Source organism: Lipotes vexillifer, unplaced genomic scaffold, assembly GCF_000442215.2.
Source record: "Lipotes vexillifer unplaced genomic scaffold, Lipotes_vexillifer_v1.1 scaffold384, whole genome shotgun sequence".
Taxonomy (NCBI): domain Eukaryota; kingdom Metazoa; phylum Chordata; class Mammalia; order Artiodactyla; family Lipotidae; genus Lipotes; species Lipotes vexillifer.
The window spans coordinates 950,227-974,722 of record NW_006793498.1 but is presented as its reverse complement, the minus strand read 5'-3'; the positions used below and the strand labels follow the sequence as shown (position 1 = coordinate 974,722).

Sequence of the window (24,496 nt, the reverse complement as noted above, 5' to 3'; positions counted from 1 at the left end):
CAGGCCCAGCGGCCACGGCCCACGGGCCCAGCCGCTCCGCGGCACGCGGGATCCTCCCGAAACGGGGCACGAACCCGCGCCTCCCGCATCGGCAGGCGGACCCTCAAGCACTGCGCCACCAGGGAAGCCCCGGGCTTTTCTTTAGTTGCGGTGAGCAGGGGCTACTCTTCGTTGTGGTGCGCGGGCCTCTCATTGTGGTGGCTTCTCTTTTTGCGGAGCACGGGCTCCAGGCACCCGGGCTTCAGTAGTTGTCGCTCTCGGGCTCTAGAGTGCAGGCTCAGTAGTTGTGGTGCACGGGCTCAGTTGCTCTGAGGCATGTGGGATCGTCCCAGACCAGGGCTCGAACCCATGTCCCCTGCATTGGCAGGCAGATTCTTAGCCACTGCACCACCAGGGAAGCCCTCATTGCATTTTAAAGAATAATAGGAGAATACATAGAGGTAGAAAGTACATTAGTGAGTATTAGGGCCTGGGTAAGGGAGAAGGAGGTGCTGAAAATGTTCTGAAATTAGATAGTGGTGATGGTCACACAACCTTGTGAATAAACTAATAACCACTGAATTGTACACTTTAAAATGGTGGGCTATATGGTATCTTAATTATACTCAATAGAAAAATTTTTAAAAAACAGGTGAAGATAAATAAATAAATAAATAAAGCAAGCATGGGATACCAAAAAAAAACAGGTGAAGAAAAAAACAGGCCAATTAGTTAACTATTCGCTGAATGTTTTTAAAGAAATATAGTTTTATTACTTTCCAGTATTGTATTCTAATCATTATAATTGAAGAAGGAAATGAGGAGAATAAGGCAAAATAATAAAAGTAACTTATAGTAGCATGACACTACTTAAAAAATTAATTTCCAGATACATTTTATGATATTGCTAAAGCAATCCTTAATTTATTAAAGGTTGGAAGTTCCTTAAATTGTGACATATATCCACAGAAGATTACTTTAAACATATATAGAGTTAAGAATAATTATAAAGCAAACACCAGTGTGACCATAAGAGAGGTCAAGAAATAGAACATTTTTAGCATCCCAGAAGTCACCTGAATGCCCCTTTTTCAGCCGGAAGTAAATCCTTTTATGTTTTTGATGACAATCATTTATTTACTTTTCTTTATAGTTTTCTCACCTATGTTTGTATCCCAAAACAACATAGTTTAGTTCTGCTGATCTGGAATAGTACCTGTACCCTCTTATGATTTGCTTCTTTCACTCAACACTGTATTTGGGAGGTTCATCCTTGCCGCTGCATGTAGCAGCAGTTCTTTAACATTCATTGTTCTGTAGTATTCCATCAATGACTGGACCACAACTTCTCACTTCTACTGTTGATGGACATCAGGGTTGTTTCCACTGAGGGGTTACTATGAACAACAATGCTATCAGCATTCTTGACATGCGTCCTGGTGCATATTTGCAAGAACATCTCTAGAGTTTATACTAGGAGGGGAACTGCAGGGTCTTAGAACATGTATATCTTCATATTTAACAGATAATATACTAAACCCATTTCCAAACACCAATTTATACTTTATCACTCATAGTGAATGAAAGTTCTTATTGCTCTCCACACTTGTCAACATTTAATACCATCAGACATTTTTCATTTTTGACAAGATAGTAGGAATGTAATACGAATTTACTGTTGTTCTAATTGGCCTTTTCCTGATTACTAATGAAAATTAGTGTTTTTTTATGTCTTTTCCTTTTTCCTCTCTTTTGTTATTTAGATTCACTCTTATATGAAGGTCATTTCTTCATTCTATTGAGCCAATATTTTGCTCAATATTACAAAGTACAATAGAAATAAAAATATATTTCTACATTCCTTACAAGATGTAGGATAAAAAATATATTTCTACACCATTACAAGAATACAATATTGTATCATTCACTGGGACAGAAAGATACCATTAACTCAAGGGTATTTATTTTACAGATATCTTGAATCTTGCCATAAACTAGTCACTTTAGAGACAAATTATATATGTAGGATTCAACGTCCCTTTGAAGGGATAACTGAATTACTAAAACCCCTTCCTCTGAGGAAGCCCTTCTTGGTAGGACTTTAAAACAATGTTAAAATGAGGCTGCACTGGGAATTCCCTGGCAGTCCAGTGGTTAGGACTCCGCATTTCCACTGCAGGGGCCGCGGGTTCGATCCCTAGTCAGAGAACTAAGATCCCACATGCTGCGTGGTGTGCCAAAAAAAAAAAAAAAAAAAAAAGAGGCTGCACTGTAGTAGAAACTATCAGTTGATCTTTAAATATAAACTTTTTACCCTCCATGTCAGTATAATATTATATACCAGTATAACCCCTTAGATTTTTTTTTCATTCTGAGTTTTTTTCCTTCCAGTTTTATTAAAATATAATTGACATACAGCACTGTATAAATTTCAGGTGTACAGCATAATGATTCGACTTACATACATCATGAAATGATTATCACAATAAGTTTAGTGAACATCCATCATTGCATATAGATACAAAATTAAAGAAACAGAGAAGAAAAGAATATATTTTTCCTTGTGATGAGAACTCAGGATTTATTCTCTTAATAACTTCCATACATAACATATAGCAGTGTTACTTACATTTATCATGTTGTACCTTACACCTCTAGTACCTACTTATCTTACAATTGGAAGTTTGTATCTTTTGACTGTCTACATCCAATTCCCTCTCCCCAGTACCCCTGCCTCTGGTAACCACAAATCTGATCTCTTTTTCTGAGTTTCTTTGTTTGTTTTTGAAGTATAATTGACCTACAACACTGTTAGTTTCTGTTTTACAACATAGTGATTCAACATTTCTATACATTTCAAAATGATCACCACAGGACCTCCCTGGTGTCCAGTGGTTAAGACTCTGAGCTCCAAATGCAGAGGGCCCGGGTTCGATCCCTGGTCAGGGAACTGGAGCCCGCATGCCGCAACTAAGAGCCTGCATGCTGCAACTAAAAGATCCCGCACACCGCAATGAAGATCCTGTGCACTGCAACTAAGACCTGGCGCAGCCAAATAAATAAATAAATATTTTTAAAAAATATATAAAAAAACCCAAAATGATCACCACAATAAGTCTAGTTACGATATGTCACCATACAAAGGTATTACACAGTTATTAACTATATTCTCTACACTGTACCTTTCACACCCATGCAACTGGAAGTTTGTACCTCAATCTCCCTCAGCAATTTCCTGCCCCTCCAGCGCCAACCCACCTCCCCTCTGGCAACCACCTGTTTGTTCTCTGTATCTATAACTCTGTTTCTGCTTTATATTTGTTCATTTGTTTTGTTTTGTTTTTTAGATTCCACATATAAGTGAAATCACACAGTATTTGCCTTTCTCTGACTTATTTCTCTTAGCATAATGGACCTCTAGGTCCATCCATGTTGCTGCAAATGGCAAGATATCATTCTTTTTTATGACTGAAATGGATTGGTGGTTGCCAGAGGTGGAGGGAGGGGTGTTACCCCTTAGTTTAAGTCTAGAGGGATCCAAGGTTGGTCAGAGGCTCTAGAAAGTGAACGAAGAGTTCAAGACAACAGACTCAACAATTATCAGTTGCATAAAACCTGGAATCAATTTAAACGTACTTACAAAGACCCTACGAGTGCATCACAGACCATGTTTAGGATTCTTCATTAAGCTTTTAAATTAGCTTTTTTGGTCTATTCATGTATTTTAATAAAAATGTTATTATTTTACCTCATACCTTATCTGTCTTTCTGTCTTGCTTTTCCAAAACGGCCATGTTGTCTTTCAGAATTTTCACGATTTCTGCTGGATTTTTGTGCGATTTACTAAACAAAGGCATTTTTTTCATCTACAGAAATCTCTTCTTCCAATGTGGAATACTAAAAACAAGCAAACAAACAAATAAACAAAAATTATAATTCTTAACATGATTAAATTGTTATACCAAAATATCTTATAAGTTTTCAATAACCAATTCAGTAATATGAAACATTAAAATCAGTCAAACTAAAACAAGTTTCATTGGGACTTCCCTGGTGGTCCAGCAGTTAAGACTCTGTGCTCCCAATGCAGGGGGCCCAGGTTCGATCCCTGGTCAGGGAACTAGATCCCACATGCCGCAACTAAAGGTCCCCCATGCCACAACTAAAGATCCCACATATCAACTAAAGAATCTGCATGCTGCAACTAAAGATCCTGCATACCACAACTAAGACCCAGCGAAGCCAAATAAATAAATACATAAATATTAAAAAAATAAATAAAACAAGTTTCACCAAGTTTTGTGCCAAATTTAAATTAATATAAAATATTTTAAGAAAGATATTTTTTAAAGTTTACCTAAAAGTTTTTACTCAAAGTTTAAAATCTTTCCTAAAATAGAAATTCAAGCTTTATGCAAGAATGGGAAAAGGAGTACTTTTATAGAATAACCTGATATTTAAAACTAGATATTTTGTCTAAAGAGAGTGATGATGATGATGGTGATAATAATAATCATAGATAAAATAAAACATGTAAAACAAAAGTGGGATTAGGATCCACATACTTTGGTAAAGCAATGTTTAAAAACATGCCACTCCATAGCAATCACAAAATTACAATGTAAAATTGTTTAGAATCTGTTTTTTATTTACTCTTCAAACATTCAGCTGGCATACTCACTGATGAAATGAGGACTACCATGATGGGGGGGTGAGGTGGGAGGGGAACAGGAAAATCAGTTCTTCTTTCTGAGAACATCTATTTACATAGAGCAGAGAAAGCCAAATATAGCTGTCATTGCCCTATTTACACTAAAAATGTGTTATTTTTTTTTAGAAAAAAATCTAAAATTAAAGGCTCCAGTTAGTAGAGGCATATTCACTTACTTTACATTTATTAGCAAAAATATTTCAAACATTACAGAAATATGATGTAATAAATCAAAGGCTCCCATTAACCAGTCATCCAGAGGCAACAACTATTATCAGTTTTGATACATATTCCTCCTGAATTTTTTCTATGTATATAAAAATATATTTTTTAAAACCAAAATAGAATAAATACTAAATACAGTATTTTTCAACTTTTCCCCACTTTTTATATCTTGAATATCATTCTATGAGTATATGTTTAGATGCACTACAATATTTTTATAGCGATATCCATTATACAGACATATTATGTAATTACTTCTAGTATTTGGTAAGTTCTTATTAAATTATTACATAATTTATTTTACCAATACCTTTATTGATAGACTTTTGGGTTAATTCCATTTTTCCTCATATTTTTCTTATTAACAATGATGCAATTAATCAATAAAGAATATTACACACAAATGTACACAGCAGTCGATAGCAATACTCTAAGCAGTTATTCCTCTGGCATAACCTTGGCTATGGTTCTAAATATTTACTTCATCTCCCTAGACTCCTACTTCCCAAATCTGGTTCCCTAGGACTTCTGTCAAATCTCTGAGTTACCTTATACGCTTTCAAAAACTTTCTTCAGTATTTGTTGTTTGTGATCAAGAATAATGCTAAGTGGCACTCAACATACCTGCTAAACAAACAGGAGGTACTTAAACCCCCAAATTGTTCTGAGTTGGTAATTCATCCACTATGATTCCGAAGTTATCACCCTTGTCTGCACATCATTTGCTCTATCTGTAAAATGTGCGTTTTGTTTTTTAACTGTGAATTCACCTAGTCATATCATTTAACTCATATTTTTTTTCATCTCATTCACGAAGATATCAAGAAAAATTTTGCCAAATGTTTTGGGAAAGCCCAGATACATTATATTTATTTGTCAGTACCAGTTTAGTTACCTTATTTTATTTTTTAATACATCCCCATGACTCACTTATTTTGTAACCAGAAGTTTGTACCTTTTGACCCCCTTCACCCATTTCATCCACACCTCACCCTCCACCTCTGGCAACAACCAATTTGTTCTGTGTACTTATGAGCTTGGTTTTTGGTTTTTTTAGATTCCACATATAAGTGAGATCATACGATATATATCTTTTTCTGATTTATTTCACTTAAATTAATGCCCTCAAAGGCCCATCCATGTTGCCACAAATGGCAAGATTTCATTCTTTTTATGGCTGAATAATATTCCATTATACACACACACACACACACACACACACACAGAACATATGCTTTATCTGTTCATCCACTGATGGGCACTTAGGTTGTTTCCATATCTTGGCTATTGTAAATAATGCTGCAGTAAACATGAGGGTGCGTATTTCTTTATGAATTAGTTTTTTCATGTTCCTCGGATAAGTACCCAGAAGTGGAATTGCTATATCATATGGTAGTTCTATTTTTAATTTTTTGAGGAACGTTTATACTGCAAGGGGAATTCTTAAAGAAAGATAGAACATCATATTTTGAATTAGATAGGCCAAATACAGCAGCTCTAGCATATTCATCACTGGTCCACACCCATTCTAACTCCATCAAGGCCAAAGATAAAGTATGTAAGGTGGAGTCCTGAAAATGGTGCTTCCTTGGGATAAAGTGGTAATAGTAATAAATTCTATGTCAGAGTTTTTAGAACACACGTTATATTTCAACAACACAAGAAGCAGGAACAGGAGAAGATGCCATGCTAAGTTCAACAGACTGACACTAGGTGAATGCCTCCTGGGCACTGAAAACTGTGGTGAGGTTGCACACATCAACCTGCTCTCCGGCGTTAGTGCTGACAGCAGGCCATGCAGCACACAAATATCAGGGGACTGACATGGGTCCTATTGTACTTTTCCACTTTCCAAAGTAAGTGAACAGAATAAACAACAAATAAATAGTTTCTACTAAAAAAAAAAAAAAAAAAAAAAGACACAAGCAAAGGGGAGAAATGTCCTGTGGACTTCGACAGGAAAGGTTACTTCCAAAATTAATTCTCTGTAGGAGATAGAATAGATATAATTGGTAAAATAAAAATTAAAAAAAAGAAGAGAAGAACTTAGACAAAAAGAGAGCTGGTCAAGATAAAAGATCAAAAACACATAATATATACACATATACAGAAACACCCCAAAATGCAGCATGGCAATCCAAATCTGCATACAGCAGAAATGACCCCACAGAAAACTGATTGAGGGACAACCAAAAGGTACACAATTAGTCTATATTTATTCATTCAAAAAATATTTACTGAGCACCTGTAAGGTGTGAGGCGTTGCACTAGTAAATGCAAAAGAAGCCTCAGAGGGTGCACAATGTAGTGGAGACACAGCCACACAAAGGGTTTTGCCAGAATGCCAGAAAAGGTTAAACAAACTTAAATGATGGAGAAAAGGTACTTGGTGTGTGTTCGTGTGTATGTGTGTATAGTATATATTATGGAAATATGGAGAAGATACAGTGTTCTATCTATAAAAATGGGTATTACAACAATGAAAAGAGGTGGAGGAAGACAACAAATGCAAAAGGAACTAAAAAATGTAGAGAAGCAACAAAGATAAAACAGCTTAAGCAGAAAAAAAGATCTAAATGTGGTCATTTACAGGATTTTTCTAGTTCAGATTAATGGTGAGACCCCAAATTCAGTGCCTTGTGGCTTTTAGAAGAAACCAACATTCTTCTCTTAAAGCTCATTCCTACAAAATGACTGTTAACAACAAAAAGGATAAAAATTAAGTTGTCTTTGGACTTCCATAAAAGTACATGTCATAAAACCATGGAGAGAATCTACAGAGTTCTGAAAGGGAAAGTCTATAACCTCACAATTAAGTCTCTAGCCAACATATTTATGTGTGAATAGACTGTGTACACTTACTAAAATTTTTACAAAAAGATGAGATGGAGTCAAACCCACAAGAGTTCAAGAAAATAAATGCTAAAAACCAGAAATAGTTCTTGAAAGGGAGCCTTGATATTGCTGGCAGAACATTTGGGAGGGTGCAAATCTACAATTCATTCATGTGGGAATAAAAATAAATAAGGATTCAACTAAATAAGTTAAAAAGGAAACTGCCTCAAAAATCTCAAGAAAAGAATGATGGAAATAACAATAGAATTAGAAATAACTGAATCAGAAAAGTAAAAGAAAAAGAAAATCTCTGGTACTTTTTGGTGCCTGTTTTTTCTGGTGCTAGACCTGTCTGCTCTCCTTCCTACCCCACCCTACCAAAAGGGTGGGAACATGACTGGCGGGGGCCAGATTATTCCTTCCACTGCCCTGACTACAGCAATTGGCTCACAAATGGATTGTGACACCATCAAGCTAATCAAAATGCTTCAACAGGACTTTTTCTCCTAGGTATTTTAATTTAATTCAGTTTAAATAAAATATTTGGGGCATCTAGAAGAAGAAATAGAGAACAATGTAACAAGTTCCTGTATATTTACCACCCAGCTTAAAAAATAAAACAACTAAAGCAATGCCCTTGGTACAATTTTCTGATCCCATTTCCCTCTGGCTCATACTGTACATATTTATCATTACCCTTACCTATATATGCTTTCACACTTCTACTAATATTACAGACAATATGTGATATTGCTGTGTATGCTTTAAAGCGTTATAGAAATGGTATTACATGGCCAGTTTTTTTTCTCCCTCAACACTTGTGTTTATGAGATTTATTTGTGTTAATACACAAATCTCACGTTTATCTTACATGCTGTATAGCATCCCACTGTATGACTATACCACAATTTATTTATCAGTTCTCCGAGTTCTAATTGTTTTCAATTGTTTATTATTAAACGCATAATCATAACACAGATTCTTTTGCCGGTCTACTTATACATTTGTATGAGAATTTCTCTAGGGCAGTGGTTTCAACTTTTTAAATAGTGACTTGTAGTAAGAAATGCATTTTATATTGTGATCCAGAGCAAAGGAATGTATAAATGATTGTATAATTGTTTCATGAAACAATACTTGCCCTCTGGATAGATTCTATTCTGTTCTATCTGTTCTATCCTACATTATTTTTTTAAAAAGTGCTGATCATTATCCATTAATTCACTACCTGCTAATTAGTATGCAATATGTCATTACAGGGGGAAACTAGATGAAGGGTATACAGGATCTCTCTGTATTGTTTCTTATAACTGCATGTGAATCTTCAGTTATCTCAAAATAAAGTTAAAAATAAAGAATCCATCACTATGGAAAATCGACAGTGATAATCCAACATAAGGATAATTACTGTTCCTGAAGTAGAAAACTAACAAATGAAAGATGTACTTAAAGATGTACAAGATGTGTCTATTTGTCTACTCAATCCTTCAGCAAGCCACCCTTTTAATTGTATACAGCCACAGAACTATTTCTGGAATGTGGCTCAGCTAATGTTAATGGTATTATCTGAATGAGATTTGTGATACATCTAAAATTTTTTCATCTTGATGTTTTTCTGTATTATCTATAATAGTGGGGAATAAACCCATGTAACTAAGAAAAGAACCTAATAGAAAAACCTATTTTGTTTTTGAATAGAAAAACTGAATATTATTAAAATGTCAATAATCCTAAAGTCCATAGTTTGATACAATTCCAGTCACAAGTCCAAAAAAGTTTTTAGTAACTAAATTAAGCCAAGAATACCAAAAAAAAAAAAAACCTCACAAGGATAACGAGTTTTAAAAAGGAAGATTTCTTACAAGGGAATGAAATTAAAAGTGCTATCAAGTGCTATAAGTGAAACAGTGACACAAGAAAAACAGACCAATGGAACAAAAGAGGCCAGATACAGATGTTACTAAAAGTGACTTCCAAACTTCTGGATGTAAAATAATTTCTCTAATTTTAGGAGTGATGAAATAAATCTCAAAAAACAAAAAGACTGACAAATCAGTTACTATAAATATGTTACAAATCTAATAAATTGTTTTGAATTTTTATGGATAAAATAATAAAAACATTGTAGGCAAACAACAAATAAGAGAATTCTGTGACATGAATATGAAAGACAGAGGGCTAATATCATTATAAAAGGAGATCTAAGACAAATAAGAAAATCATTAAGAAATAATGCATAGATATTAGAAAACCGCAAAGGAGGAAATACAGTTAAACACATAGTAAATGTTTATTCTCTATAATGGAAAAATGCAAACTTAAAGTGAAGGACTATTTTGCCCATCATATAACAAAGTTTTTTGTTGTTGTTTTGAGAAAATTCAATTCTATTGATGGTGAGATGCAACAGGCCCTCTCTTTTCTTACTGGTGGGAGTATAAATTGGACAATAATTTCGCAATATGGATCTAGAGCCTTTAAATATTCACAACCTCTGACTTTAGGAATTCTGCTTCTATCAATCTGTCCTAAGAAAATAAACTAATAAAGGTTATCTTTATAACTTTTTTTCCCACATTTTAACATCTCTAAAATGTGCATGTGTCTTACAATTGATGGGACCTTACACTAACTGGCAAGGGGTTTTTTTGTTTTTGTTCTTTCTTAGTGGTACAAGAGTATATACCTTACAACCAATGGCTTCTTAGATTTGATGAAATATAGTATACGGCTATGAAAATGTTTACAAAGAATGTGAAATAAAACGTACATGTTAAAAAACCACCATGCCATAATATAGAGCATAACTACAACTATGTAAAGGCAAACAAAACCACAAACACACAAAACCTATGCATAGAAAAAATAATTTTAAAAGGTTAACAGTGATTGCCTCTGGGTAGTTGGCTTATAAATACTTAGTTTTCTTCTTCCTTCAAATTTTCTCTTTTGTCCCCAAACTTTGTTCAATAGATCATGCAAATGTTTTTACAATGGAAACACCTTCTCATAAATGATACTTTTAATGACTAAATAACCGTTTTTTAAAGTTCAAACTGTGGAATATCTGATCATCATGTCTTTTCAAAGCACTAGTCAAACAAATATGATTTCTGTTACTTTGGCTATGAAATTTCATTAAGAGTAGCACTTGGCTCAGATTCTGGAGAGAAAGCCAAAAAAAGTTCTTCAGCCCTGCTCCCAGGGAACTCAGGCCCTGTAGATTTTTAGTAGACTTTGGCAGCTTGGCAGCATTCCCTTTCCTAAGACACAGTAGAATATTTCATATTCCTAATTTATGTGTGAGCGCCTCTAAAGATGACCCAAAGTCAATCACTCAAATGCCTCATCTGAACATGTTCAGTGATGTAAGTGGAGAAGAGCGTGTTTGAAGGGGGACAGGGAAAGGGAAGCTAGGAGCAGAGGTCATTTGGGGCATTAAATACCCTCACTGTTATCTCTTAAAGTATTTTAAAGGGGAATAAATGTCTATCTGTAGGTGGCTAATGAGTATCTCTAGGCCTTTATGTCTAACCTCCAAATGTGCTGTTCAATAATAGTTTTCATTTAAAAGATTTTCCACGAAAGCTTAACGGAGTGGGAAATTTATCATTGAAGACAAGAGAAGTCTCAAGATTTCCATAGGTAAAAACATAACCAAACTGCTAACTCATTGTAAGAAAGTCAAGTCAAAAATGAGCCTTGTTTTCCTTCATAAAGGTTATTTAACAATGAACAATAAGTAGGAAAGGAAGATTTCCAAAAGCCTTTCATAGAGCTTGCTAATTTAAACTTAGTCACAGGTACCTTCTCTCAAACTAAGAAAATTAAACCACCACATTAAAATAAATTTCAAGAAAGTTCAGAAATTACCATTTTTTTATCTTTTATTCCAAATAGGACTCACAGATAGAAATAATGCAATCAAAAAGTACACCTACGGCAAATAATTGGGCCAATAAGATTCATTTTAAAAAATCAATGGGATGGAGATTACATGAGTATACATATTTGTCAATATTCAGTGAACTGTTCTCTTAAAATGGGTACATTTCATTGAATGTAAATTTTTAAATAAAAAAAAGTACACCTAAAAGTTCTACTGTATGTGTTGCATCCCAAATAGGCCTCTTCCCACCACAAAATCATTGATTACCTTCACAGATATAATAAACTACAAAGCATATCATTATTGTTATATATGTTATGATATCAAATCCATTATAGAACATATTACATATGTCAAAGTACCTTCCAATCAATGCCCGCTATCCCTCAACCATTCCATTTTAAAATATACTTCCTAGATGTAATTAGAAGACACCACAATTGCATTTTGTACTTGAAGACCTATAGAAACGAGTGAAAAATCAGTGGACAAAGTATAAATAAGAACTTTCACTGATCATCCTTTTTCTCAGTTCAAAATGACTAAGAATGAACCTGTTTTTATAAGTTTTGTTAACAGTTTGAGGGAGCACCATTTTCAAAAATGAACAATTTACATAGAAATGAAAAACTTGTAAGAAGTGTTTTATGTACCCTTACTCATTTGGAAGCCTTGATCAGACTTACATCAGAATAAAAACTCTTTTACAAGAAAAAAACCCATGTCCTTGGGAATTGTTCCTTAATTCTAATGTATTGTAACCACTGAAACAATTTAAAAATAGAACTAGTTTATGAAATTAGGAAGACATACAACTACCAATTTATTATTATAAATATTAACCTACTAGACTACTGTTCCAGGAAAAACAACCAGAAACTTCATTCACAGTAATGTTTCTGTTGACAGCTCCAGTCATTTGTTGGAGTTAAAATTTTCTACATCTATTAGCTAATAAAGATTGTCAATGGATAATAATTTTACATTTGAATTTCATAATCTCAATTTATAGCAGAGATCTGAAGCTAGGTCAGTATTCTCAAAGACTAGGAAGTGTAATCAAAGCATCAGTTCTCACTGAAATTCACAAATGGCTATTTTTCACAACAGAATTATCAAGGGAAACTTGTAATTCTTTTTTTTTGGGGGGGGTGTCTTTCTTTTAAGCACATACATATACAAAATAATCATCAAATTTTGGTTAGATACTGTTACTGGTATTAAGGCAAAATTTATAGTTACAGTGTGAAATACAACCATTTCATAGCTTCAGTAAGCCCTGTGCCTATCTATGAACTCTCAATCTATAAAATAATAACATGGGAGAGTAAAGATGCATGTGATTTAGCTGAAGTTATCTCTCATCCTATAGACTTCCAGGACTGTAAAGTTCTTCTGGATGGGTAAATTAATATTACCTCTCATCCTTCCACAGCTGGAAGAGACTAGATGAGTTTCTGCTGGAAATTGAAGACATATAAGTCATAAAATTAAATATTTATTATTTCATTTAGAAGCAGTAAAGATTTCATCTTAAACCAACTATTTTAATTACCAGTGGAACACTAAGTATGTCCATAATTTAAAAGCATGCTAACATAGATTTTTTCCTTGTTAAGGGAATCTCAGCTAAATATTATCTTTAAGCTGCATTATAAATCTATACATGCATGTACACAGACATCCATACCTCAGAAATGGAAAATTGTCCAAACTATTCCACATTATTTCATTCAATCATGCAACAAATATTTATTAAGCACCTATTATATGCCACTTGGGACTACTCAAAATCATTACTTTTAAAATATGATTTGAAATAGAACATAGAAAGTATTTTTTGATCAGATGGAAAGGTTTTTCTGCCACTAAAAATCATCTAAGTATAATCTGCATTCATTGTATCGTTTATTTCATTACATATGTTTACTGCAGTACTAACTTTAACATTTTATATCTTGGTCTTTTAGAGAAACTTTTTTAAAAAAATTGAAGTATAGTTGATTTACAATATTGTGTTGGTTTCAGGTATACAGCAAAGTGATTCAGTTATATCTATATAGATATTTTTTCCAGATTATTATCCATTATAGTAGAGAAACTTTTAGGGCCAGCGTAACTAAACTTAATTTGGATAGACCTAAACTGAGTTTTCCGAATAGGCCACATTTCTTCATATGGGTCCTAGTACACATATGCAAATACATAATTCTTCTGAGTTAAAGTTGACACCTTACTTCAGAATGTCCCATGTACTCAAGATACCAAGTTTGTAAATTGCCTCCCCTCATCACCATCCCTACTCATTCAGGATTACCCCCAAGTTACACCACAGTCTTCTCTTTTTCTCTTAACAGTTAGGCCTATTCTGTACTTTGTTTGCTTCTTAAAATTCAATTCTTGACAGGCCCTCTCTTTCTCATAATGAAAACTGTGTGCCCCTAAACCCCTTTCCTTTTTGGGGTACCTTGGAAAAACTACTCAGTTCCATTTTTGTAAACCAAAGAAAGAGTTCAGTCCCTATCTGGTAACTATTTATTAGGTACCTACTTATATGCCAGACACTGGGCTAGATCTCAGAAATGGCTGATAAGCATAAAAGTAATGGCTAGAAATATTCCTGTAGCAAGGAAAAGAAAAATCACTGATTTTAATAAAAGATTGGATCTCATAAACAGTGCAATTAATCTTGGAAGCTCATAAAAGTACCTAGAAATGCTGTTTATAAACATACTGCTTTTCTTCAAGTATTAATATTTAGGAAAAATAATGTCTTATTCAACCTGTTATTGTTTTTATATTTAGTTTCATCACTGTAATTGATTTTCTAATATTTTTCAGGGTGGTGATGGTTTTTCTATTGTGTAAGTGAAATATAAACTTAGGCTATAATAAACACCAAGCAATCATTATTTGTTAAATTGTTTCCCAGAGAAGATGGCTCCCAAATTCCCAACAACCCACTCACAAATAAACTTCTAAGGTACAAAACACTTGGAAATTGGGGATGGCTTAATTTTTATTTCTATATTTACAATCCTATAGGCTTAAGAAATGGTGCCACTACTAAGATAATATCAATGAATTACTAGTTTAAAATAAAAAATTATTCGGAAGATTGTGAAGCTATGTGCAAATCTTCCATCAGTCTAACGACTGAGTGTGGGAAATTCTGTAAAGAAGTAAAATTTGGTTTGTGATATAATCTCTATTGTATTTACTTTTGACTTCAAGTATAAGATACTAGTCCTGAAAAGGTTTTCACCGACAAGCTGAGTTTCTTTTTATACACTGGTCAATAGGTTAAAAAAACTCCACAAAACAAAACCTGTTCTACAGGCTTCTGCACACATACAGGAAATATTAGAGAAAGTACAGTAGTTTTACATTATATCTAGAGTACAAACCCTTTTAATAGGTTCATTGACACCTTGCTTAAGTTTTCATTTCTGCTAAGTTGTTCTGCCTTAAAGGACTCACTTGAATCAATAACTAAGGACATCTTTTGTGAGGCTGGCAAACTAGAAACATTGCTTAGAATGATGCATCTTTAAGCAATGACTCACGTTTGCAGCTAACAATATACACTTCCTTCTTACACAGAATGATTACATGCCTTCCATCGATGCCTTTAAAAAAACATATATAAAATTAGCATACAATCTCCCAAGTTAAGACTGTACAAATGAAGCTTTTATTGGAATGTGAATATATATTTTAAGAGTTTTTTCTTTTTTCTCTTCTCTATTGTTTACATACATATATGCATCTGGTTAAAATAGTTCTTCAGCAGAACAACAGTATTATATAAGAGTTTGGTGCCAGCTATAAGGACAAAATAACTGCCTTATTCCTTAATTTCAAACGTGTATTTATTTTGTATCAAATGGTAAGTTTGATATGTAAATTGTCTAATTTTTATTTTCACTCCAGAACTTTGAAAAAAATCATGTGTCTCTTATTGGATCTAACAGAAGCATTCAACATTCAAATTACATATCCCTTTATTTAATGGCATCATTAACATTTCTAACTGAATTATGAGGGAATGCTGTAATTTATAATATTGATAATATCAAATATCACAATGATTATTTTAAATTTACTGAAAATAGACGGAACAAGGTAACTTTTGAATTTTTATTCAGTTGAAAGAGAAACATGAAAAATGGTATCCTGCCACTATTTTATTTTTGGAAACTCTTTGTAAATAAAAACCCATTTCCAAAATAAGACATTCCATGGACACGGAATAGTTGGTAATGATTCAAGTGCCTTAGGCAACAGAGAAGTATTGTTTTGTAGTTGTTTTTTAAAACCTCTCCTAGTAACAGCAGTTTATCATGCACAAAGAAACAAGGTAACAGCACAGTTTAAAATGAAAATATAACTAAACTAAAGGTTATCATACTAATTCCATCTCTGTGAACCATTATAGGTAACCTGGTTGATACTTACCAAATGTTACAGAAAAGCCCAGGCTCGCCTAAGCAACGAAAAGTAGACACGTGGTGAGGTGCTGAAGACAGCTCTCTCTGGGGCTCAAAGCACTTTAGATGAAGTAGCCTTTATCTTCCATTTAATAGAGGGTGCCTCCTATTACCAAAGCGTGGCAGAGAAGAGTTTCCACAATCCTGTCTTGACTTTCTGTCTCCCTCTTTGAAGAGTAAGTTACCACCGGAAAAAGTTAGCAGAAAATGATCACTGAACACTCACACAGGGCAGCTGTAAATTTCCACTCTCTTTGCTTGCTCTCAGATTCCAAGCCTTGCTTGTCTCTTAATCTGTCACAGGCAGTTCTGTTTCTGGCCAAACCAGCTTGCTTATGCGTTCTCCTCTCCTCCTCTAATGCACTCTTTTAGATACATACCACACGGTCACAGCTCCCTCTTTTTCTTCCTCCTTCCCAATCATGCAATGTCACAAGAATGTGTGTAGAGCAATTAAGTTGAGGCAAATTTAATTCTTGGCCAAAGGAAAAAAAAAAGAGTCTAGGTATAAACAAAATTTTTTTCTCATCACATTTTTTCCTTTTAAGTCCTATACTTGTTCATGCATGGTTTTGTCAACAAATTAAATTGGCCTGACCATCTTGTTTAAAACTTTAAATAACAAAGGCATGTTGATAGTGATAATAACAGATTCATTTGCTAATATGTTAGTTCCCCAGGGAAGATGCTATTCTCAATCATAATAAGAAAGTGTAGCAAGTAAATACACAAGTATTATTAATTTAATCTTGAGATTTTAGAAAGCAAGGGAGGCGGCGGGTGGAGGGGGGCGGTGGGGCATTGGCACAATGGATAACGCCTCTGACTTCGGATCAGAATATTCTAAAAAGCAAGGGAGGTGTTAGAATGAGTATTCATAATTTAATTTCAGTGTAATTTTGTGAAAACTTAATTTATTAAAAAATACGGATATTTTGAAACTTAGAATCAATTTAGTTATAAAAATGAAATTATACCCACCTCCTAGAGAAATGGAAATAAAAACAAAAATAAACAAATGGGACCTAATGAAACTTCAAAGCTTTTGCACAGCAAAGGAAACCATAAACAAGACCAAAAGACAGCCCTCAGAATGGGAGAAAATATTTGCAAATGAATCAACTGACAAAGGATTAATCTCTAAAATTTACAGGCAGCTCATGCAGCTCAATAACAAAAAAATAAACAACCCAATCCAAAAATGGGCAGAAGACCTAAATAGACATTTCTCCAAAGAAGATATACAGACTGCCAACAAACACATGAAAGAATGCTCAACATCATTAATCATTAGAGAAATGCAAATCAAAACTACAATGAGATATCATCTCACACCAGTCAGAATGGCCATCATCAAAAAATCTAGAAACAATAAATGCTGGAGAGGGTGTGGAGAAAAGGGAACACTCTTGCACTGCTGGTGGGAATGTGAATTGGTTCAGCCACTATGGAGAACAGTATGGAGGTTCCTTAAAAAACTACAAATAGAACTACCATATGACCCAGCAATCCCACTACTAGGTATATACCCTGAGGAAACCAGAATTCAGAAAGAGTCATGTACCAAAATGTTCATTGCAGCTCTATTTACAATAGCCCGGAGATGGAAACAACCTAAGTGCCCGTCGTCGGATGAATGGATAAAGAAGATGTGGCACATATATACAATGGAATATTACTCAGCCATAAAAAGAAACGAAATTGAGCTATTTGTAATGAGGTGGATAGATCTAGAGTCTGTCATACAGAGTGAAGTAAGTCAGAAAGAGAAGGACAAATACCGTATGCTAACACATATATATGGAATTTAAGAAAAAAAAAGACATACAGATGGCCAAGAGGCACATGAAAAGACGTCCAACATCACTAATTATTAGAGAAATGCAAATCAAAACTACAATGAGATATCATCTCACACCAGTCAAAATGGCTATCATCAAAAAGAGATATGGGAACATATATATATGTATAACTGACTCACTCTGTTATAAAGCAGAAACTAACACACCATTGTAAAGCAATTATACCCCAATAAAGATGTTAAAAAAAAAAAAAAAAAAAAGAACATAAGTTAAAAGGTAAGCTTGGAATACATGCTAGCTCTGTGAGGATGCTAGTCAGAGCCTGCTTTGGGGTTTTCTTTTTTTTAATTAATTAATTAACTTATTTTTGTTGTTGGGTCTTTGTTGCTGTGCGCGGGCTTTCTCTAGTTGCGGCGAGCACGGGCTACTCTTCGCTGCGGTGCGTGGGCTTCTCATTGCTGTAGCTTCTCCTGCTGCACCAGCTCTAGGCGCGCGGCTTCAGTAGTTGTGGCATGCAGGCTCAGTAGTTGTGGCTCAATGGGCTCTAGAGTGCAGGCTCAGTAGTTGTGGTGCACGGGCTTAGTTGCTCCGTGGCACGTGGGATCTTCTTGGACCAAAGATCGAACCCGTGTCCCCTGCATCGGCAGGTGGATTCTTAACCACTGAGCCACCAGGGCAGTCCTCTGTTCCAGTTCATTAGCGCCAAAGACTTTTGGGTTCTCAGTCTCCCACTATGTTTCCACTCAAAAGTCTTGTGCTCTTCTAACAGATCTCCCAATTATAGAGCTGACAGAAATAGTTGTTAGACCTATTATTACTTTAATCTTACTCTCTGCAGAACTAAAATATCTCTAAGAATATGAGCTTAAATAAATTGAAAGGTAATTATTTGTACTTAGTTGTTCATCCTTACGAAAAATAAGTGAATAAATCTTGGCTTTATTACTTAATCTATATATCATATATATTAAATATATATTTCTTATATATACTTATTTTAAAATATATGTTTCTTTATCTGGCTTATTTAAATTACAGTTTAGAAATTTAAATATGTTACAAGGAAATTTTAACACCTAAAAATTAGGCATCAAGAAGACTAGGGCTTCCCTGGTGGTGCAGTGGTTGAGAATCCACCTGCCAATGCAGGGGACACGGGTTGGATCCTTCGTCCAGGAAGATCCCGCATGCCGCGAACCAACTAAGCCCGTGCGCCACAACTACTGAGCCTGTGCTCTACAGCCCGTGAGCCACAACTACTCAGCCTGCATGCTGCAACTACTGAAGCCCATGCACCTAGAGCCCATGCTCCGCAACAAGAGAAGCCACCACAGTAAGAAGCCTGTGCACCACAACAAAGAGCAGCCCATGTGCAGCAATGAAGACCCAACACAGCCAAAAATAAATAAATAAATAAATAAATAAATAAATAAATAAAAGAAGCCTAGAGATTAGTCTGCTGTTTGTTACTTCAAATTAGTAGTTCTGGGGCTTCCCTGGTGGCGCAGTGGTTGAGAGTCCGCCTGCCGATGCAGGGGACGTGGGTTCGTGCCCCGGTCCGGGAAGATCCCACATGCCGTGGAGCAGCTAGGCCCGTGAGCCATGGCCACTGAGCCTGCACGCCCGTAACGGGAGAGGCCACAACAGTGAGAGGCCCGCGTAATGCAAAATTAAAAAAAAAAAAAAAAAAAAATTAGTAGTTCTGTAAATCTGGAATCTTATTTCCTATTTTTAAAGAAACAATAAATGGAAATTATCCCCAAATCCTAAAGGGTATTAAGAGCCTACTATCTTCTTAAGATTATACTCAAAGAGTTCTGGTATAACTGAAGAAGTTCAGAATTTGTAAGGGTAGCACTTAGAATAACTACAAAGCTGATTTTTTAAAAGTTACTTTAAAATTAGACTTCATATCAATCTGTGATGGAGTCTAAGGCACAAAATAAAGACAAGGCATTTAATACATAATTAAACAGATTGTCTGCATATGAATGTATGTTTATATTTGATTCCTACTAAATACCATTTTTTAAGATGCATACAAAGAAATCACAAAAAGTGACCTTATATTAGACCACAAAGACATCAGTAAATTTTCAAAGGAGAAATAGTACAAACTTCATTCTGTAACTATAACACAATAAAACTAGAAGTTATTTTTAAATTTTTCAGAAGATAAGAAAACTGTTCTTTAAAAATACCCTATTAATACCTGAAAATTAAAAAAGAACATTCTTTCAAAAATTATTTGGACAGAGAATTAAAAGTACAATTATAGGGACTTCTGTTTCAGACTATGATGGAGTAACAGGGACTAGATTTACTCTTCTATCTTACATAATTAAAAAACTGGACAGAATTAATAAAACAATGGTTTTCAGACACTGGACACCAGGCAGTTCAGCCCAGTAATCCCTAAGAGAAAGGAAACAAACAAAGGTAAGCTTCACAATTGCCCCAGTCTGCAGAGCAGGAAGGGGAACCCAAACAGAGCATGCCAGTCTCCCTGAGTTCAAAAGACAGAGTTGATAATTCAAGAAGGCCAATGTGGCTAAAATTCACAGGGCAAAATACCAGAGAGGGAGAGCTGCAAAGAGAGCTCCAGAGATCTGCAAAAGGTTCCCCTCAAATCTTCACTGAGAACTGATCAGTGCATGTCCATGAGAAAACTCTCCAAGGCCAAGGAAAGAACCACTGGAAAGAAGCAGGCTGAAGAATTCCCACTACACACACAGGCTGAGAATAAATAGGTCATGTTCCCAACAGTCAGAGTAAAGAAATCCCATAATAAATGGGAGATTGGTTTGAGTACTCAGAATAATATTGCCTCAGTAGCAGGACCAAATTAGTCCTAAAGGTTGTTCTGGTCTCCCCCAATAGAGGTTACAAGTGAGCTTGAAAGGATCAAATTGTTTCCAAATAACTTAAGTGTATCCTAGAGTAGAATTAAAAATTTTTAGAAATCTAGCACACAACAACATAGAATCCACACGTTTAGCATCCAGTCAAAAATTACCAGGTATGCCAAAAGCAGGAAAACACATGCATAATAAGGAGAAAAACTTAATCAATAGAAAATAACTCAGAAATGACACAAGTAACAGCATTAGTACAAAAAGACATTAAAACAGCTATTACAGATATATTCCATAAGTTTAAGAAAGTATAAAAAAGCATAAGTATTGTTAAGGAGAGCCCTGGAATACATTTAAAAGACACAAATCAAATATTCTAAATATTAAAACTACAATTTCTGAGATAAAAATTACACCAAATAGGATGAACAGATTAAACACTGCAGAAGAAATAATTAGTAAACTTGAAGACAAAACAGAAGTTATCAAAATGAAACACTGAGGGCTTCCCTGGTGGCGCAGTGGTTGGGAGTCTGCCTGCCGATGCGGAAGACACGGGTTCGTGCCCCGGTCCGGGAAGATCCCACATGCCGCGGAGCGGCTGGGCCCGTGGGTCACGGCTGCTGGGCCTGCGCGTCTGGAGCCTGTGCTCCGCGACGGGAGAGGCCACAACAGTGAGAGGCCCGCGTACCGCCAAAGAAAAAAAGAAACACTGAGGGAAAAAAAAGACCAAAAAAAAAATTAACAGAGCATTCCTAACTATGGGAAAACTTCAAGCAGCCTAATATATGCATTGTTTGAGTCCTAAAAGGAGAGGAGAGAAAAGGGGAAACAGAAAACAATGTTTGAAGAAATAATGACTAAAAATTTTCTAAATTTAATGAAAATTAAACTGAGAGAAATGAAAGAAGAAAAATACAAATCTACTACTATAGTCCAAGATATAAATACTCTTCTTTCAATAATTCATAGAAAAAGTAGAAAATCAGTAAGTATATAAAAGACTTGAACAGCACTAAAACCAATTTGATCTGATATATATCAAACATACAAACATAGAAAATACGTTCTCTGATCGCATTAACTTAGAAATCAATAATAAAAGATATGAGAAATTCCCAAACATTTGGAAACTAAATAGCACACTACTAAATAATCTATTGGTCAAAGAAGAAATAAAAGCAGAAATTAGAAATTATTTTGGGGAATTCCCTGGCAGTCCAGTGGTTAGGACTGGGCACTTTCATTGCCATAGACCCAAGTTCGATCCCTGGTCAGGGAACTAAGATCCTGCAATCCATGCAGCATGGCCAAAAATTAAAAAGGAAAAGAAAAGAAAAGAAATTTTTAACTGAATGAAAAGGAAAACCTAACATCAAAATCTGTGGGATGCAGGTAAAGAAGTATTTAGAGGGATGTGTTTAACATTAAGCACTTATATTAGAAAAGAAAGCATGCCTCAAGCTAATGACCTCAGCTTCCACCTGAAGAAACTAGAGGCGTTAAGCCCAAAGCAAGCAGAACCAAGAAAATAATAAAGAGCAGAAATCAATAAAGTTAGAAACAGAAAAACAATGAAAAACAATCAGTGAAACAGAACCTGATTATTTGAAAAGATCAATAAAATTGCTCAACATCTTACAAGACAAAGAAAAAAGACAAAAATATCACTATCAGGAATGAAACATTAAACCATAAAAAAGCTATGAGAAAATGCTGATATTTATTTGATCTCTGGGTAAGATAGTTTTTTCAGACCAGATCTATTTAAGAATAATGTTTTAATTTGTTAAGCCCTCCCTCCTCTTCCTTTTTAAAAACTGATTCTGGACTTTTCAAAAAACCAAAACAATTCTGTTACAGAAACTTTTGAGAATGTGTTTTGTGGTGCCATTTAACTTGTTCTTCTATCCCCTGTGTTTCCTATAAAAGGGAAATTAGCTCTGAAAGCATAATAAAACATAAACATTTTTTACAAGGTAAGTTCATAATGAATCACACCAAGAGGCAACAGTCTCATTGTCCCACTATTAGTGATCTATGTTTGATGACTGAGTTAGGGTAATAATAGCACATTTCTTTATTGAAAAGACATTTCCCTTTTTGACTAGCTAGTAGGATATAGACTGATATTTTTTTCAACCTGCAAATATGCAATTCTCTCTCAGTGCTTCCTCCAATGATTTTAGTATTCATTGGTGATCCTTCCCTAAATCAATTACTTCACCAGGGTTGCAAACTGGTAATTTTAAAAATTCTATTCTTTCTATGTATAATGGCTGGCACTGTTTTGTAGAGAAGAGCTCCTCCTCAACTATACTTCTAATTGTTTAATTCTCTTTATTTAATTACCAATTTTGAGAGTAGGAAGCTAGTAATATTCACTTCCAATGGTGGCAAATGAGAGAGACGTTTTTTTGGTGGGGGAAGTCTTTCTCTTCTCTTGAATATCACTATAGGTTCACAAATTTTTATAAATTCAATGTTTCAATCAATTACAGGCATTATTCTTTTTGGTGCTGTCCTCGTAGCCTGGGTTGCCCCCCAAAAGCAGGGTCTGAAGCAAAAGGCTCATGTAATATTATTTTAATAAGAAATCCAATCACAATGCGCAGGAATGAGGAAATAGGGGAATAAAACAAAGAAGGAATATGTCAGCCAATATGACAATGCATCATCAAGCTGGCCACCTGTTAAATCTATCAGACTGAAACTCTTAGAAGCTATATGAACTGCATTTCAGGATCACCCCTAGGGTTCAGGGGTGGGAGGGTGGGAAAGGAAGAGGAAGAATTTATCTACTGGTTCTCATCTTGGATTGATCAAAGTCTTTCCCCAAAGGGCACTAACTCCCCTACACTTGAGTTTAACTCCTCTATTCTTCCCAGTTGCACATGTGTGGGTCTGGGCACTGAGTGGACCCCAGAGCAGTGGCCACATGGAAGCCCTGCGGCAGGTAGCAAAGGGCTTGCAGAATGACAGGAGATGAAGCTATTAGGTTATGCCTGCATGAGGGTTTGCATAGAGGTGAAATGTGACAAGTGAGTCCTAGAGGATCTGCAATGGTATATATAAGAGGTATCTAAAACAAGTGCTCAAACTTCCACAAATTAGGCCAGCGGGAGTCCTTTCAAGATAGCTCCTACATCCTTCTGATACAGTTTCAATAATCTTTGAACTTTCATTGCTTTCTTGTTCAACACAATGGTGCAGGCTCACCTTGTATTTACTTTCTCCCAGATCTGGGCCATTTCTCCAGGGAGAAGTTTTCCAAATGTGAGGAACGGTGCACTTACCCTTGCTCAAAAGTGTTTACTTACTGCATCCAGCTCCAAGATCTCTGTTGGTTTTACGCTTTTTAATCAAATTTGAAGTAGCTCCTTAGGGTCTAGCATTCTATGGCTCAATTATAAATTTACTCCCCCACCCACCCAGGACATCTAATAAACAAGGCAAAAGGAACACAGGATACAAGGAATAAATACTTCCACATGATAAAGGGTAAGTGAGGAAACATTAATCTATAATATGTATGATATTTTGCTGGACAGGAAGAGCAAGCTTCCCTGCCTGGGAATGAGTTCCTTAGCTACCAAACTGGTTGCCCCTGGTTCTAATCTCTCTAATCCCTGGGAGAATCCTATCAATTGTCCTTCAATGTCACATTTGAAAGGGTCATTGTGGCTGGTTCATGATTGACAGCTTTCCTG

The 24,496-nt window shown here is 35.2% G+C and overlaps 1 protein-coding gene across 2 annotated transcripts in view; it reads right to left on the bottom strand.

The window, feature by feature from the left end:
• The window catches only part of CAB39L (calcium binding protein 39 like), a 98,593-nt gene that overhangs the window by 43,642 nt on the left and 30,455 nt on the right, over positions 1 to 24,496 (bottom strand). Inside the window, exons 4-5 of one of the 2 annotated variants that reach the window (XM_007466426.1) lie at positions 16,098 to 16,235; positions 3,735 to 3,876 (exon numbers count right to left, since the gene is read on the bottom strand). In XM_007466426.1, the coding sequence (XP_007466488.1) occupies positions 3,735 to 3,845 (111 nt within the window). In that variant the 5' untranslated portion in view covers positions 3,846 to 3,876; positions 16,098 to 16,235. The remainder of the gene's footprint in view (positions 1 to 3,734; positions 3,877 to 16,097; positions 16,236 to 24,496) is intronic. The other variant, XM_007466427.1, reaches the window with a different exon arrangement.